The sequence below is a fragment of the Osmerus mordax genome, chromosome 16 (genome assembly GCF_038355195.1).
Source record: "Osmerus mordax isolate fOsmMor3 chromosome 16, fOsmMor3.pri, whole genome shotgun sequence".
Lineage (NCBI taxonomy): Eukaryota > Metazoa > Chordata > Actinopteri > Osmeriformes > Osmeridae > Osmerus > Osmerus mordax.
This window is the reverse complement of record NC_090065.1, coordinates 10,623,649-10,637,715: the sequence shown is the minus strand read 5'-3', so window position 1 is coordinate 10,637,715 and position 14,067 is coordinate 10,623,649. Positions and strand designations below refer to the sequence as shown.

At 41.0% G+C, this 14,067-nt stretch overlaps 2 protein-coding genes across 2 annotated transcripts; one reads left to right on the top strand and one right to left on the bottom strand.

The window, feature by feature from the left end:
* Nucleotides 1-2,186: 2,186 nt before the first annotated feature.
* bfsp2 (beaded filament structural protein 2, phakinin) lies at nucleotides 2,187-6,626 on the top strand. Its single transcript, XM_067252815.1, has 8 exons — nucleotides 2,187-2,621; nucleotides 3,243-3,325; nucleotides 4,010-4,166; nucleotides 4,743-4,904; nucleotides 5,001-5,129; nucleotides 5,634-5,869; nucleotides 6,116-6,195; nucleotides 6,601-6,626. The coding sequence occupies exons 1-8, from the start codon at nucleotides 2,187-2,189 to the stop codon at nucleotides 6,624-6,626; spliced, it is 1,308 nt and encodes a 435-aa protein (XP_067108916.1).
* Nucleotides 6,627-6,987: 361 nt separating this feature from the next.
* klhl18 (kelch-like family member 18) lies at nucleotides 6,988-14,019 on the bottom strand. Its single transcript, XM_067253354.1, has 10 exons — nucleotides 13,885-14,019; nucleotides 12,475-12,605; nucleotides 11,412-11,552; nucleotides 10,838-11,036; nucleotides 10,568-10,728; nucleotides 10,095-10,231; nucleotides 9,720-9,942; nucleotides 9,343-9,447; nucleotides 8,705-8,816; nucleotides 6,988-8,424 (listed from the first exon to the last, which is right to left on the bottom strand). The coding sequence occupies exons 1-10, from the start codon at nucleotides 14,017-14,019 to the stop codon at nucleotides 8,038-8,040; spliced, it is 1,731 nt and encodes a 576-aa protein (XP_067109455.1). The 3' UTR covers nucleotides 6,988-8,037.
* Between the last annotated feature and the right edge of the window lie 48 nt (nucleotides 14,020-14,067).

Here is a 14,067-nt window from a genome sequence, read left to right as displayed (position 1 = left end):
CCCAAGCCAAACCCTGACCCCATCCCAGCTCCCAGTCCCATCCCAGCTCCCAGTCCCATCCCAGCTCCCAGTCCCATCCCAGCTCCCAGTCCCATCCCAAGTCCTCCTCCGAGGCCCAATCCCATGCCAAAGCCTCCTGCTCCTCCACCTCCACCTCCTCCCAAACCCAACCCCAGCCTAGCCCCACTGCCTCCCAGTCTACTAGAGAGGCCCAGCCCACCACCACTCGACATTCTTGAGGAGTAAGACATGCTTTGAGAAGCTAAAGACTACAGTAGCACAAGAATCTGCGAAAGAAAGCCAGTGAGTGCAGAATTCAACTAACAAGTCTGGGTTTTTATAGAGCAGAGCAAGAAGAGAGTAAGACAGAAAGTGGGAGGAGAGTAAAGGAATGGGGTTGACGTCACTATTTGCTGTCAAGAGTGTATTTGCACCACTCTGCCTAACAGCTATTGAGATTTACTGTGCATGCTTGATTCCATCAAGGTCATACAAGGTTCTGCATCTCTTAAGTCTTCACATAAGATTAGTTGTACCTCTGTTTTTTTAGTTTACTCTTCTCATTCCACCTAATTTTGACAACAGTAGCCGTAAGAGCTAAGAGATCTTAAGAGCAAGGGAAAAGTAGTTTCTCAATAAAGTAAGCTAAGTTTATTATATATATAAAAAAAAAATAGAATAAGACAGTACACCACTTAAGAAAGGTGCTCTCCTGCAAACTGTACTTACATGTGTTCTTGTTGCTTAACTGATGTTGGTTTTAAAAATGTCATTGCAGATCAACTACATGACATTACTCAACAGGTAAATGAGATAATGCAAGTGTTGTGTGAGTTGATCTCAGTTCTGTGCAGTATTTTAACTCAATGCTCGTTGTAGAGTAACTGAATGCCTTAGATTAAACTGATACAGCAGATGTTCAGTGGAGTATTTGGCACGCTATCAGTGCCTTATGTTTGACGCTTATAAAAGCTAGAATTCACAAAAAGCCTTGTCTGGTCTTGAAGGCATCCAGCTGCTGAATATGACAGGTAATAGATAATAACCTCACCACTAATAAAGCAGGGAGTCTGCCTCTCCTAGACAGGTGATTGAATGTAAAGGGGCAGGATGACATACTTATTTATCTAATAGCAGAGACCACTTTTGATACTGCAACATTACTGTTCAAATGTATAATCTATTTGCAGAAGCAATGTTTGATTCGCCTTGATGAAAAGTCAGGTCAGACCTTGCTTATATTTATGAAGATAATATCTAAGATAATAAGAGCCATTTCTGAATCAAGATGTACGGATAAAAAACACAATCATATCATTGTCAACTGATCTCAAAGAAGGCTTGGTAAAAAGAGAAGCATGTCTTGAGTCACCCTTGAAGAAGGTCATAAACGTATTAATGACAAAATAATGAAAGGAGTCACTTCGTGCCTGAATGATGAGACCAGATTGTAATTAGCCTTTGCCATCATGGTTGGTTCTGCACATGTCTTCCTATTCACAACCACTAGCAAATCAGATACTGTCGGGATATTATGCAACTGGTACAATAATGACAAGGTACATTTACTAAAGGAAAGTTGTCTTCCTGCTGAAAGCAACAAAATAAAATCACCAACTGCTATCAAACAAGATGAGCTACCACCATGACAATCCCAATACAAACCAGCCAGCAGTCATAACAAACAGTACTGCACAGAAAAAGAAATGATGGAAGTCTCTTTGGAATCAAAATGATGATGGAACGCTTTTTTAGATAAAGACAATACCTGTATATTTAGACCCACACTGTAGTTAGTACAGTGGGGTGAAGCCTTGTGCCAGAGGGTGCTAGCGGATGGGGTGAGCTAGTAAGCTGGAACTACATAGAGTTTTCCTGAGAGGGCTTCGGTGCTGAGGCAGTCAAAATGCAACTAGTATTCAAAAACAAAGAGCTCCCAATCCCCAGCAACCAGGCCACACACACACAATAACAACACAAATACCACTGGGAACAAAAAGATCCTGCTTTCCAGAAGGCCAGCCTACAATAAAGGCCGACGCACACATGGGCTCTGGCTGTTTGACACAACAAGCCACCCCACCTGTACTCTGAACCATAGCTATGTCCATGGGTGGACTAGCCTAGCCTGCTGACCATAAACACACACTGTTCTCACTCTCTCTTTTCAAGAAACAGGGAACAACATGCCTATGCCGAGACGTAGATCATCCTTCCTAGGCCAGCCTTCCTCCACAGAGCGTTTGGCCGGAACCAGGATCGGTACGGTAGGCGTCACCACAGCACCAAGAGGAGTGTTTGTGGGGACGGCACCCACAGGCGGCGGCGCCTCCAGCCTGGGCACGCGGGTGTCGCGCCGCGCCCTCGGGATCAGCAGTGTGTTTCTGCAGGGCCTGAGGAGCAGTGCCGCACCGGTCCTGCCTCGGACCGGTGACAGAGCCCAGCAGGGGGGCTCCCAGGGCCTCAATGGCTGCCTGATGGAGTACAGGGACAAGGTTCACGCCCTGGAGCAACTCAACCAGCAGCTGGAAGAGCAGATAAGACACTGCCTTGATCGGAAAGCCTTGAGTGCCGGGGCATGGGGCCCGCTGAGACAAGACTGGGAGGACGTCTACAGACAGGTAGGGCAGGGGGAGCAGATGGGGCCAGGAATTGATGTCCAAACTTTGAAAACAAATAAATAAGCAGAGAACTTACTCATGGCAGCACCTCAACTCAAATTTTGTGCGCTACAACTTTCCAGTTATCTAAATAACAGTCATTTAAATATGGTATTCAAAGAGTAGAGAAGACTACTTTTCAACAGTTTACATACATACATTGCTACATTATCACAGTAAGATACTTCCCACTAAACTCATATGTATTACTAATGATGCTTATAGAAACTGATTTACTTAATTATCCATTACATATTGTATGTCAACTGAACAAAAATATTAATTTCACATCAAATTTTATAATATAAAAAATGCATATGTGCACCACCCTAAAATACACAGTAAATTTGCTGTCTGTTTTAGTTTTAAGGAATTGCACTTTGTTTATGCCGCATGACTAAAGAAGGTTTCTTGATGTTTCTGGGTGAATTGAAAGGAGTTCAGTGTAAAAAAAAACAAGTTTACTGTGAAGTAACAGTACACAAATCCAAACACTAGGCTAAGGATCTTATTGTAAGGTTGACTTCATACTATCTCCTGTTCCCTGGAGGATGGAATGATACATCGCAATCCCTTCTGCAGGTCAGTGAAGCAATCCTTGACAACGCCAGACTCATGCTTCAGACAGAAAATTTACAAGCTAACGCTGAGGACTTCAAAGACAGGTAAGAACTTGATTCTCATGTTTGCTCTGTGTGTGCGGAGACCATCACGAGATAATTTAATAAATCACTATAACACTACTATACAGACCAAAACCCCTTTTTAGCTAGTCTAATTCTTTTCAAACGGTATCAGACATTTTTACATTTCGTATTATACAAGTTTTGTAGATGACGAAGGTTAAAAGAATACTGTTTGAATCTTGATCAGGAGATTGTTTTTTACAGCTAAAAAATAAAATAATTTATTTTTAAAGATATTTCTTTGGTCATTTCTGGTTAATTGAGATATCGGAAATGTAGGGGACAGATATAGGGGGGAGGACATGCAAGAAATGGCCCGAGCCGGTGCTGGGATATACAGAACAGGAATTGAGGGTGCTTTTCCAGGCGGGGGTGCATCTGGGGGCACAAAACTGGATCAAACCCGGACCCCTGCGATATAGCCTTAGCCTACATGGCACCCAGATATTGTACATTTTAGCCTAATTCCTGACACTCAAAATATATCACTCTCGCTACAACTCTCTTCTCCTTTAAAGGTTTAATGTTAATCCAGTGTATATCCATTTTATACCTATAAGTCTACCATTTTTCTTTTTTACATATTTGCCTCCATCCTCCATTGTCCACCCTCCATCTCCTCTCTCTCTTTTACGCATCCCATTTCCCTCTTATTTCCTGTAGGTTTGACAATGAGCAGCCTTTTAGGAAGGCTGTGGAGGAGGAGATCAGTTCTCTGCACAAGGTCATTGATGATGCAGACCTCACCAAAACCGACCTGGACAGCCAGATTGAGAGCCTGAGACTCGAGCTTCAAGACTTGGAACGAAACCACGAGGAGGTCAGTGCCACAATCATTTGGAGGATTCTTGGAGATAATCCTTATGTTCCTATATTACTTAGGTAATGAGGTCATTTGAATACATATTTAAAGAGGATCCCAATACATAAACAACAATAACACAAACAACATGAATAACTGGATAAATATGGATATTTGTGTTTTGTAACGTATAAAAGAATGCCCAAGATCAACATAATTAAAAGATTCATAAGAATCTTCCTTGAAAGATTGCCTTCCTGAAAATAATCGATGGGTTGTGCATTACTTACTGTAATTGGTAATAGCAGTGATGAGCACTGTTTGACTGTTTGTCAGTATAGACCAGTAACTACCTCTGTAAAGGGATGATACATTTTAGTTACAGGATGACATACAATAGGTTCTTCTTTTTGAATATTTAACATGGACTTTTCCACATGCCTAATCAGACACAGCTAGACGTAATTAATTGGATGTTCTTGACATTTCTGACATACTGTATGTATACTGAAATACATCTCTGAACACCAGTAGGAGTAGCTTCAGGAACCAGGAGGATATTTTTGCAAACAGCATGTTTTCTACCCCCTACAGGACGTGAGAGTCCTCTACAACCAGATGGCGGGTCGTGAGGTGGATGAGCCTGATGCTCCGATAGAAACCAGTCTGGACCAGATTCTGGCCTACATCCGCTCTCACTGGGAGAAGGTCATCGAGAAGAACCGTGCTGAAACCGATGCCTACTTGGAGAACAAGGTTTGGAAGGATTGCGAGGCGAAAATAACTAAATGCTTTGTGAACTGTTGTGTATATATCGGATCTAAAGATAAGGTTGTGTGTTTGTGTGCTCAGCAGGCAGAAACCGTGAACAGCAAACTGAGTCGGGAAGAGGAACAGCTGGAGACTTTGAAGATAGAGTGTAACGATGCTGGCTGTAAGATCCAGAGTCTACAGGCTGAAACAGAGTCAATCAGAGCACTTGTACGTATCCTGCTGTCTCCATTGCAAACTTTTCACAATGTCCTGTAGCAACCAACAGAGACTGCAACACCTACCACCTCCTAACACTTAGTGAAGTGATTTCCAACAATTAGATAATATATAATCTTGCCTTTTTCATTCCCTTGAGAGAAACAATGATGTTACATGATTGAGTGGGTGAAACCGGGTACTCCACAGCTGTCACCAACCCAATCATTTCAGATCAACTAGTCATCAAGTAGGGAGGATGGAAAGATGCTTTTGGATAAAATCATCCACTAAAACACATAAGAAAACATGGCTTGATATTTGGCAAAAACAAATACAATAGGAAGAGTTAGTCAATGCTGAAGGGTCACTAAACTTAGGAAGTCAAAGTTTGCAAGGTATGTTTTGTATCAAACATGACGACTTCAATGTATGTACTCGGGTGAGTATAGTCATTGATTTAGACATTTCTGTCTATGCATTCGATAAACATCTTCATATTTGTCTTGCTCACAGAAACGAGGTTTGGAAAACTCCCTGTGTGACGCTAAGCACTGGCATGACATAGAGCTTCAGAACCTGGGCTCTGTCGTTGGTAAACTGGAGTCAGAACTGGGCGACGTCCGCAGCGACATTGAGCAACAGCGCCGTGACTACGAGACATTATTTGGAAACAAGATCCGTATGGAGCAGGAGATTGGAATGTACCACGGCATCCTGGACGGAGAGGAAAGCCGTTACCATCCCTCCATGTGAGTTGCATGGCTGCAGACACTTTAACACTGAACATACAAGATATCACACACACGTCAATCATGTAGATAACCACAATGGCAGGTGGGATGGATGCAGAGACGAGGATATAGTTGGTGTTGACTTTGTTCTCAGTGAATGCATTATTTTGGTAGCTAATTCTAGACAATAATGCTTGAAGGAGTCGAAACCTTTGAAACGGGTCAGATTAGTAACTGGATTGTAACACAGCCCTGCCTCAACAGGTGGTCTGGCAACCAATCAGAGCCAGAGGGAAATCCAACTGTTCCTCCTTTGGATCCTCAAGGAAGCAAAGCCTGTAAAGGTACTGTTTGGTAACATGAATAATAATCATACTGCACCATCAATAGCACCAACACTTGATTATGTTTATTTGGAACATTTAACTATGTATGTTTCTTCTGTTACTTTATTTTTTAGTAACGTCCTCACATAGCAGCACAGTTAGATGTGTTATCGGGAAACGCAGCCCAGTTAACTCTAACAATTCCCTCTTTTTCTTTTTATAATCACAGAAATTAGAAATATTTCAAATAGTGGTCCGAGACTTTAACGGCTATAACTACTGTTTTAGGTTTCCAGTGTTGATAGCACACCTGATATTACAAATTACACCTACTGTAGTTCTGTCCAAAATTAAAACCTATATCAAATTATATGTTAATTATTTACATTTTTGAACGTAGCAAAATTGTTTTTGTTTCTACAGGTTCCAGCCCATCTGGAAGTAAGTAGAGGTGTGCTTGATGAACATTGTGAACATGTCCATAAGTATGATCAATCCAAGCTAACTGAAGATATCCTAATCCACTAACAATCATGTCACAATGAGTAAATAAAAATTATATTCTCTACAAAATGATAGTTTGTGCAGTTTGTCATCCTGGACCAACTTAAAAAATCCTCCTGTCTCTTAAAAAACGTGCTGTCCATCTATAGTGTTGAAGACCCACACTGTGTAGCGCCACAACGGAAGGTTAAGGAGCCACTACCTACAAAAGGGTTCAATACTATTTCAAGCCATTAAAGTAAGAATGTTCAACATTGTGGAATGCCCTTGTAGTTGTAGTAGTTTTAGTAATATTAACTACATGCATTTGTATTAAATATTTTAATCAAGCCACAATAATATTTTGTCCCCCACATCCTAGTTAACGTGTAAGCAAAAACAGCATTGCTGCTCACCAAAGCCACATTTTGTTTGGAACATGGAATACAGGTGGCTACCGATTTTCTACACAACAAAACATCACAACTGCCAATTAAGACGTTTTGAGCACCACAACATAGCTCAATTAGATTATTCCTAGTTCGAGCCCTACATTGGACGACAAACTGGAAGAAGATAAGCAGCTTTCCCAACTTGTACACAGTTTGCACATTTGCACTGGTTATCAAAGAAATTACACTAAAACACATCACAAAGATGCTAATTTCCACCAGTTGATCAGAAAGGTTACATTTGTTCAAAACCAGATGTGAATAAACTATAATATTTTGTCGCATTTTGAGCACTGAATAAATGACTATTACATTGCGCAAATTACCTAACATAGGTATAATTAGCTACATGGACTTCTTACCACAAGTATGTGCTTGATTTTGGCCCCTACACCTAACTGTTGCCGATACCAATGTACTCAATTCTGAATTCACATCATTTTCTCCCAGTTTAAAGACTATTTAAACTACGTCCTCTAGCAAACACAACTTGAAAGTACGTGGTTGCCCTGCACTAAAATAATAACAAAACTCATTTTTTCCAGCTCTGCCAAATTGCCACAATAACCTGTCGCTGTACCTGTAGGTGAACATTATATCTGAAGTCCTGTTCAAACATCTGTCTACCTCCCATTCTGTTTGTTTAAATCACTCCAGTTACAGAGAGGAACTAAAAAAACCACCAAACCTTCAGACATGATCATAAAACCCAGGCTTGTTCATTCATATAATGTATGCACTTATTCACCACTACCATTTCAGTGGTATTGGCATAGCAGGCTTAGAATGTGAAGCACGACTGGATCTGTAGTACCTTGTACACAGAGCATAGCTGCCTCATCCTTGTTCATGGATCTTTACAAAGTTTTTTTTTTTTAACCCAGTCAAAAATAAAACTACAGGCTCATTTCGGTGAATTGCTGGGTTAGGCAGGCTGAAGGGGTATACAACCCACCCCTACACCACCCTCATGACTAACCATGGGTGCCATGAAAGTCCAACGGTTAGATTCAGGGTCATACATCTCTATCGAACTCAGATTTGACTGTCCATCGTAACCACCAACTGCGTAAAGTCTTCCACAGTTGGCCACCAATGACACTCGACTGCGCCGTGTGTTCATGGACACCAAGTGGCTCCATTGGTCGGCCACAGAGCTGTACACCTCTGCCCCACTCAGGAAACCGGAGCCGTCGTAACCTCCTGCCACGTATAGGTGGCTTCCCAGGGCAGCGGCCCCGTGACGACAGCGCTTGTTCATCATCCCAGCCACAGGGTGCCAAAGAGCTGTGTGATGGTTGTAGAATTCCACCTGCAAGAGGGTTTGAGTGTTAAGAGGAATACAGGCTAAAGTAAATCTAAGCTTTCAAAAGCCCAGAGCAATTGTCGTAGCTTTCGCAGTCGTGAGGATATGTGACTGTCGACTACAACTTGAATCAAAGCTGCATTTCAAACACCCCACTTTAATGCACAGTTTAATTAATGGTTTCGTTCAATATGGAATTAGGCCAGTTCCATTACACCAGTTACCATTTCACCCCTCCTTTCCACCACATCATCCCCCTTGTTGATTACACAAATCAAACACCAACCGTATTGAAGATTTGTAAACCATCATGTCCTCCAGATACAAAAATCCTTCCATCGAAGACTGTCACCCCTGCTGCACTGCGACTGGCATTCATCTCTGTTACTACCGTCCACCTGTACACATGGACCACATGGCATGAAACATTCATTCAGATGTCAGCATCTGTTTATTTGCGTTTGGGTTGATACAACATTGGTATTTTGACACCAACTATTTCAGCTATTGATTTATGATCAATATGTAAGTTTTGTCCATAAAAATAAAATAAATCTGTGAAATCATATAATACATTTACCCTAACAGTCCATTTACGAGGGATTTGCAAAGCATTAACAGTAGTCACCAAATATTGTCCTAAACACCCCCCCCCCAAGGTTTCAACACAAAAAGGTTTCTTAATACTATACTGAGACCTTTCTTGAGCTGAATGATGATGGCTTCTCTTTCCTCCAATACACAACTTAATTGTTTCCTCATTAGGAATTAATAATATATAATGGAACTTACAAGGTTTGTGGATGGCTTCTGACCACTCGACAAAAATCCTCATAACATAATTAATGTTGTCAATTACTGTGAAAACGCACTGTGAAAGCGGTAATAGATTACATGAAGTTCAAAAGTTCGGAAGCTTTTTACCTGTCTGTTTCTGGAGAGTAGAACTCCACAGAGTTGAGAGAAGATTTACCATCATAGCCTCCGCAGACATATATATGACCATCCACAACAACTGTTCCCATTGCACTGCATTTAAAAAGAGGAGAAAGGAGATCATGGATGGAGACAAATAAAGGTACATTTGCTGACACGCTTTTATAAATCAAATTGGATCAAATCACTCAACCTTTGACCTATGATGTTATAGGCATATAAGTTAACAGAGAGGTCATCAGTGAGCAATGCTCTCTCTAGATTGGGTGAGGTTATCAAGCAGGAGAAAAAGCTGTGCACTGACTTGCACAGCTAAATGGTTGTGAAGTGTGGAAGTCAAGATCTGGTTCACAGAAACATCTTACCTTCGTTGGCTATTCATGCTGGCAACACGTGTCCATGTGTCAGTTTCTGGGTTGTAGACCTCCACAGTGCTCAGCCGGGACTGACCATCATATCCTCCAATAGCATAAAGCAAGCCGTTCACAACTGCTACACCTACTCGACTTCGTGACGTTTTCATTGGCTGACATCGTTCCCAGCAATTTCCAATGGGGTCAAACACTTCAACTACATTCAATGAATCACCTGGGTAAAAAAAAAAAAAAAAACTATTTTCATATATTTGATGCCTCTGTTTAAAAACATGGTTGAACAGTCTTAACATTATCATAACATGGGGACTGGAAATACTCTTCCCAGTTCCCAGATATGGTATATCCAAATCAATTAATTTTCACCTGCAGTATTGAGTCCGCCTACGGCATAAATTAACCCTGCAATAGAGGTGCAGCATCTTTGCCGTGTCTTAAAGGCTGGAAGATGAGGTCGCCGCTCTGGCATGAGGTGAAAATCTTTTGCCTCATCAACAAGATCCCTGTTAGAGAAACAAAAAGGTTGTGAGTTACATTTTCCTCTGCATCTATCCAGCAAGAGACCATCAGTCAAAAGAAATGGCACCCTCTCGCTGTTCACAGTGAACCAATCAACAAACAGACTAACTTCCTCAAATATATTATACTATAATGTACCCTTTAAAATGCTATTAGATAAACACTGGATACGTTTTGGGTTATGGATGCAATATGACACCGTCAAGCTCTTGCTCAGGTTGTTTTATGCCTACTAATCTTTTTTTTTGTATGCCTACTACGTAGAATGTCACTGTTTGGAATGACCATGGGTTAAACTGTTCACTTTGAAGGTTAATCACCTGCATTTGTGGCAGGAGCGCACCAACTCATCTTGCTGGACCCGGTCAGCCAGGAACTGGGGTCGACAAAGAGGCAGCCGGGTCTTGCAGAGCAGTTCTGGCAACAGAGACCCCCTCTCCACACATTCATGACGTACCCATGCTAGAACAGCTTCAAACACCTTTGGATAGGGAATAGAAGCTTTGGTTGAAACATGTTTTACAAAACGTCATCTCGAGAGCATTTGTCCTGAAAAAGCTTTGCAATTCCCATATGGCTCCATTACTTGCCTGCTCCTCTGCTTTGATATTCAGCTCGTCACAGCCTACCAACTCCAACAGTTCCTCTGGCCGGAGACAAAGGAACTCCTCTGACATGGACACGTCCACAAAATGCTGGTGAACAAAACTGTTGGCTGTGTCATACAGTGTGGTGCACATCATGGTTTCTGCGAATTGCCGTACTCCAAGACAGTTCTTAGGATGAAGTCTGCAAAACAGCAAAGGTATGAAGTGAAAAAGACTGGCACACTTAAGGTCTCTTCCCACAAAGCCGATGGTCAGCCAATAACTGAAGAGGAACCAAAGACTGATGGGCATTGCATTGGTGTCCAGTCAATACAAACGTGTTGGCATGTTTGCCCAATTCAACTGCTTAAATCTCAAGACTAATATAGGTCTAATATATCCTGAATCAAAGTGTGGCAGAATTTGTCAGTAAGAATTAAGAGCTATGTATAAACCTGTAATAAAAATGCTTGGTTCTCAGATAATTTTGACAAAATCATTTAAGACTTAAATGTTGCTAGGGCCAAAGTATTCACATTATTGTATATTAACATATGTTTTGTCTTGGTCAACTCACCTCTCTTGTAGGAAAGAGCAGCAAGCATCCTTAACATTTTGGAGCTGCAGGAAGCTGGCTCCAATCAGGAGGACTTGGACATTCTGCTGGTCAATGGCTACATGCCCATTATATGCAAAGTTGATTAGAGCTTCTAGGGCACTGCAAAATACCAAATAAAACAAGTGGTAAGTAATCCAAATGCTATTATATTATTATAATTATTTGAGCCAGGTATGGATCAAATTGCAGCAAAACAGATCATTAGCATGGTTGACATGTCCTGTGTCAGTGTATATTTTGTTATATTATTTGTCCATTATTGCCACTGTGTGACTGATATTTCGAGTCACTTAATTTTTTTGTAACTTTTTGTTTCAGTCATTTTAGGTTGACTACATTTCTGATCATAATGTGAGTGTAACTCAAGTCAATGATTTTTTTTTCTTATGACATGAAAACACCGACTATGTTGCATACAGTATGCAACCCTTCTCAACTCTTACCATAATTGATGGTATTCAAATTCTGCAGATAAGAGAAAATATGTTTATTTATGACTGCAGGCGTAGTTATTGTCAGTGATGGGGTTTGACTGATTAATAAAACGTTAATTAAGGGATTTAGTTTGGTCAGATTGTCGACATCTTATAAAAAAAGATTTTTTAAATGAACGTTGACATTTTTCTAATATTAGGAGCAGCCAATAAGCCAATTGGATATCATATTAGATACTACAATCAGAAAGACCCCTGTATTACAGTAATCCATAATATTTTGAATTAGATAAATATTTTATCTTTAACTGCAGTGTGTAGTAAAAGGAATTATGATTAGGCTAAATATAATTGACAAGGCATCAACCTGCTTAAATGTATTGACCACTTATAATTTGTTGACATTATACAGTACAGTGTACTACTAGTAATATTCTATTATGAATGCCATTATTGTCACTAAAACATGGCTCGCGTTGGGAATCCTTTAGTAGCACCATACTCCCACTATTGTATTTCCAAGTGAGGGCCTCCACTGCATTTCAATGGAATGTTACATTGAAACATTTAGTAAACAGGGGATTTACCTAGGGTCCATTCCTTGCATGACAATCTCATCTTGCTTGCACTCTACCATGTCATTGGTGAACATAGCATGAAAGTATGGGATGGAAGCAGCAAGCACAATCCGGTGGGCGCTGAACTTGTGGTCTCCAATCTGTAATACATAAGCAGATCTCAGCCAATGATGTGACAAATCTGGTACAGCAGGATTAAACCATGAGGATGTGAGGGTTAGGATTAAACCTTGGGACAAAAGACCTTGGGATAAAAGTTCCCCTAAGCGTCTTTAGCATCACACTGTGTGCACATCCTCTGGTGACGCACACAAAAGGGGAAATGACACAAGGCCTATTATTTAAACAAAAAGTCTGTAATGTAATCTACTATCTAGCCTTATTTGCACAAACTGCAGCACTACCCTGTCAAGCAAATTTGTAACCTTTTTGTGTGTTCTATAATGTTCCATACAGGCAAATTAATGCTGAAGCACGCATCAAATGTCTGATGGAGATGCAAAGACAGCCACTGCCCCCCCCCCCCCCCCCCCCACAAGTTAACTTGGCACTGTGTGAGATACCTGCTGTGACCAGAATCGCTTTGATAGGCTTGTGACATAGTAACTGTAACGGTATAGTGCTGAGTAAGCATATAAGCTACTGTATGGTTTAGAAGCAGCTTAATGCTGATTAGTATAACTGCACCTCCACAGAGGGCAAGGGTAAAGTGAACATCACATGACATCACTTTCATTTGGCAAAAACGGAAAATCAAGTTTAAAGACACTAGAAACCAAATACTTCACCAATATAGTCTGATTACGTTTTAAAAGCAGTATTGTCTGGTGTGTCTAGCTTGGGTCCTTTACTAGTGTGTCTGCCATCTGTTGCTCACCGACCCTAGTAAAGAACTGAATTAGCTCAAGCTTGCTTGATTATCAGCTAGTTCGCTGCTGCTTGTTAAAATAGCCAAAAGAGAGTGCAAAGAAACATGTTGGTAATAATTGCTACACTATTTCTAAAAGTGCTTATAAAACGGTGGTGAGTACAATACAGCAGTTGCTACGGTATTACCTAGCTAATTACATCACAGTTGCAAGACTACAAGCTATGCTAGCTATAGGCTAGCTAATTGAGACTTCTGATTGCCCTGTCAACGTCAGGCTAGAGTAGTTCACGTTGACATTCATTCTTGTTAGCTAGCTCCAGCTGGCTACAGTATGACATTTCAACATCAACTGCAATGAAAATAACAAGGTCTAAATCACAGCATGGTATGACATCGGTAAAGTACTCAAAACCAGATTATACTTGTAACCCATATCCACTGTAGCTAGCCCGGCCGCGCACAATCAATTTCGATTGTACTGTCTGTAGATAGAGCTAGCCGAGTTAGCAAGAATAATGCTGCTAGCTTTGCTCCTGATATAACGTTACCTTAAGGGTGACATCGCACAGTTTCCCTTGTCTTCTTATCTCCTCCATAACAGAATATCCCCGACCTGGCAAATCGTGGACCGAAAAATGCATCAAATCTTCCAGTTCCTCATATATCATGTCACCCATCGTCATATAAGAGATTGAAATAAGGAGCACTATCAAATGTGCGAACACCAGGGG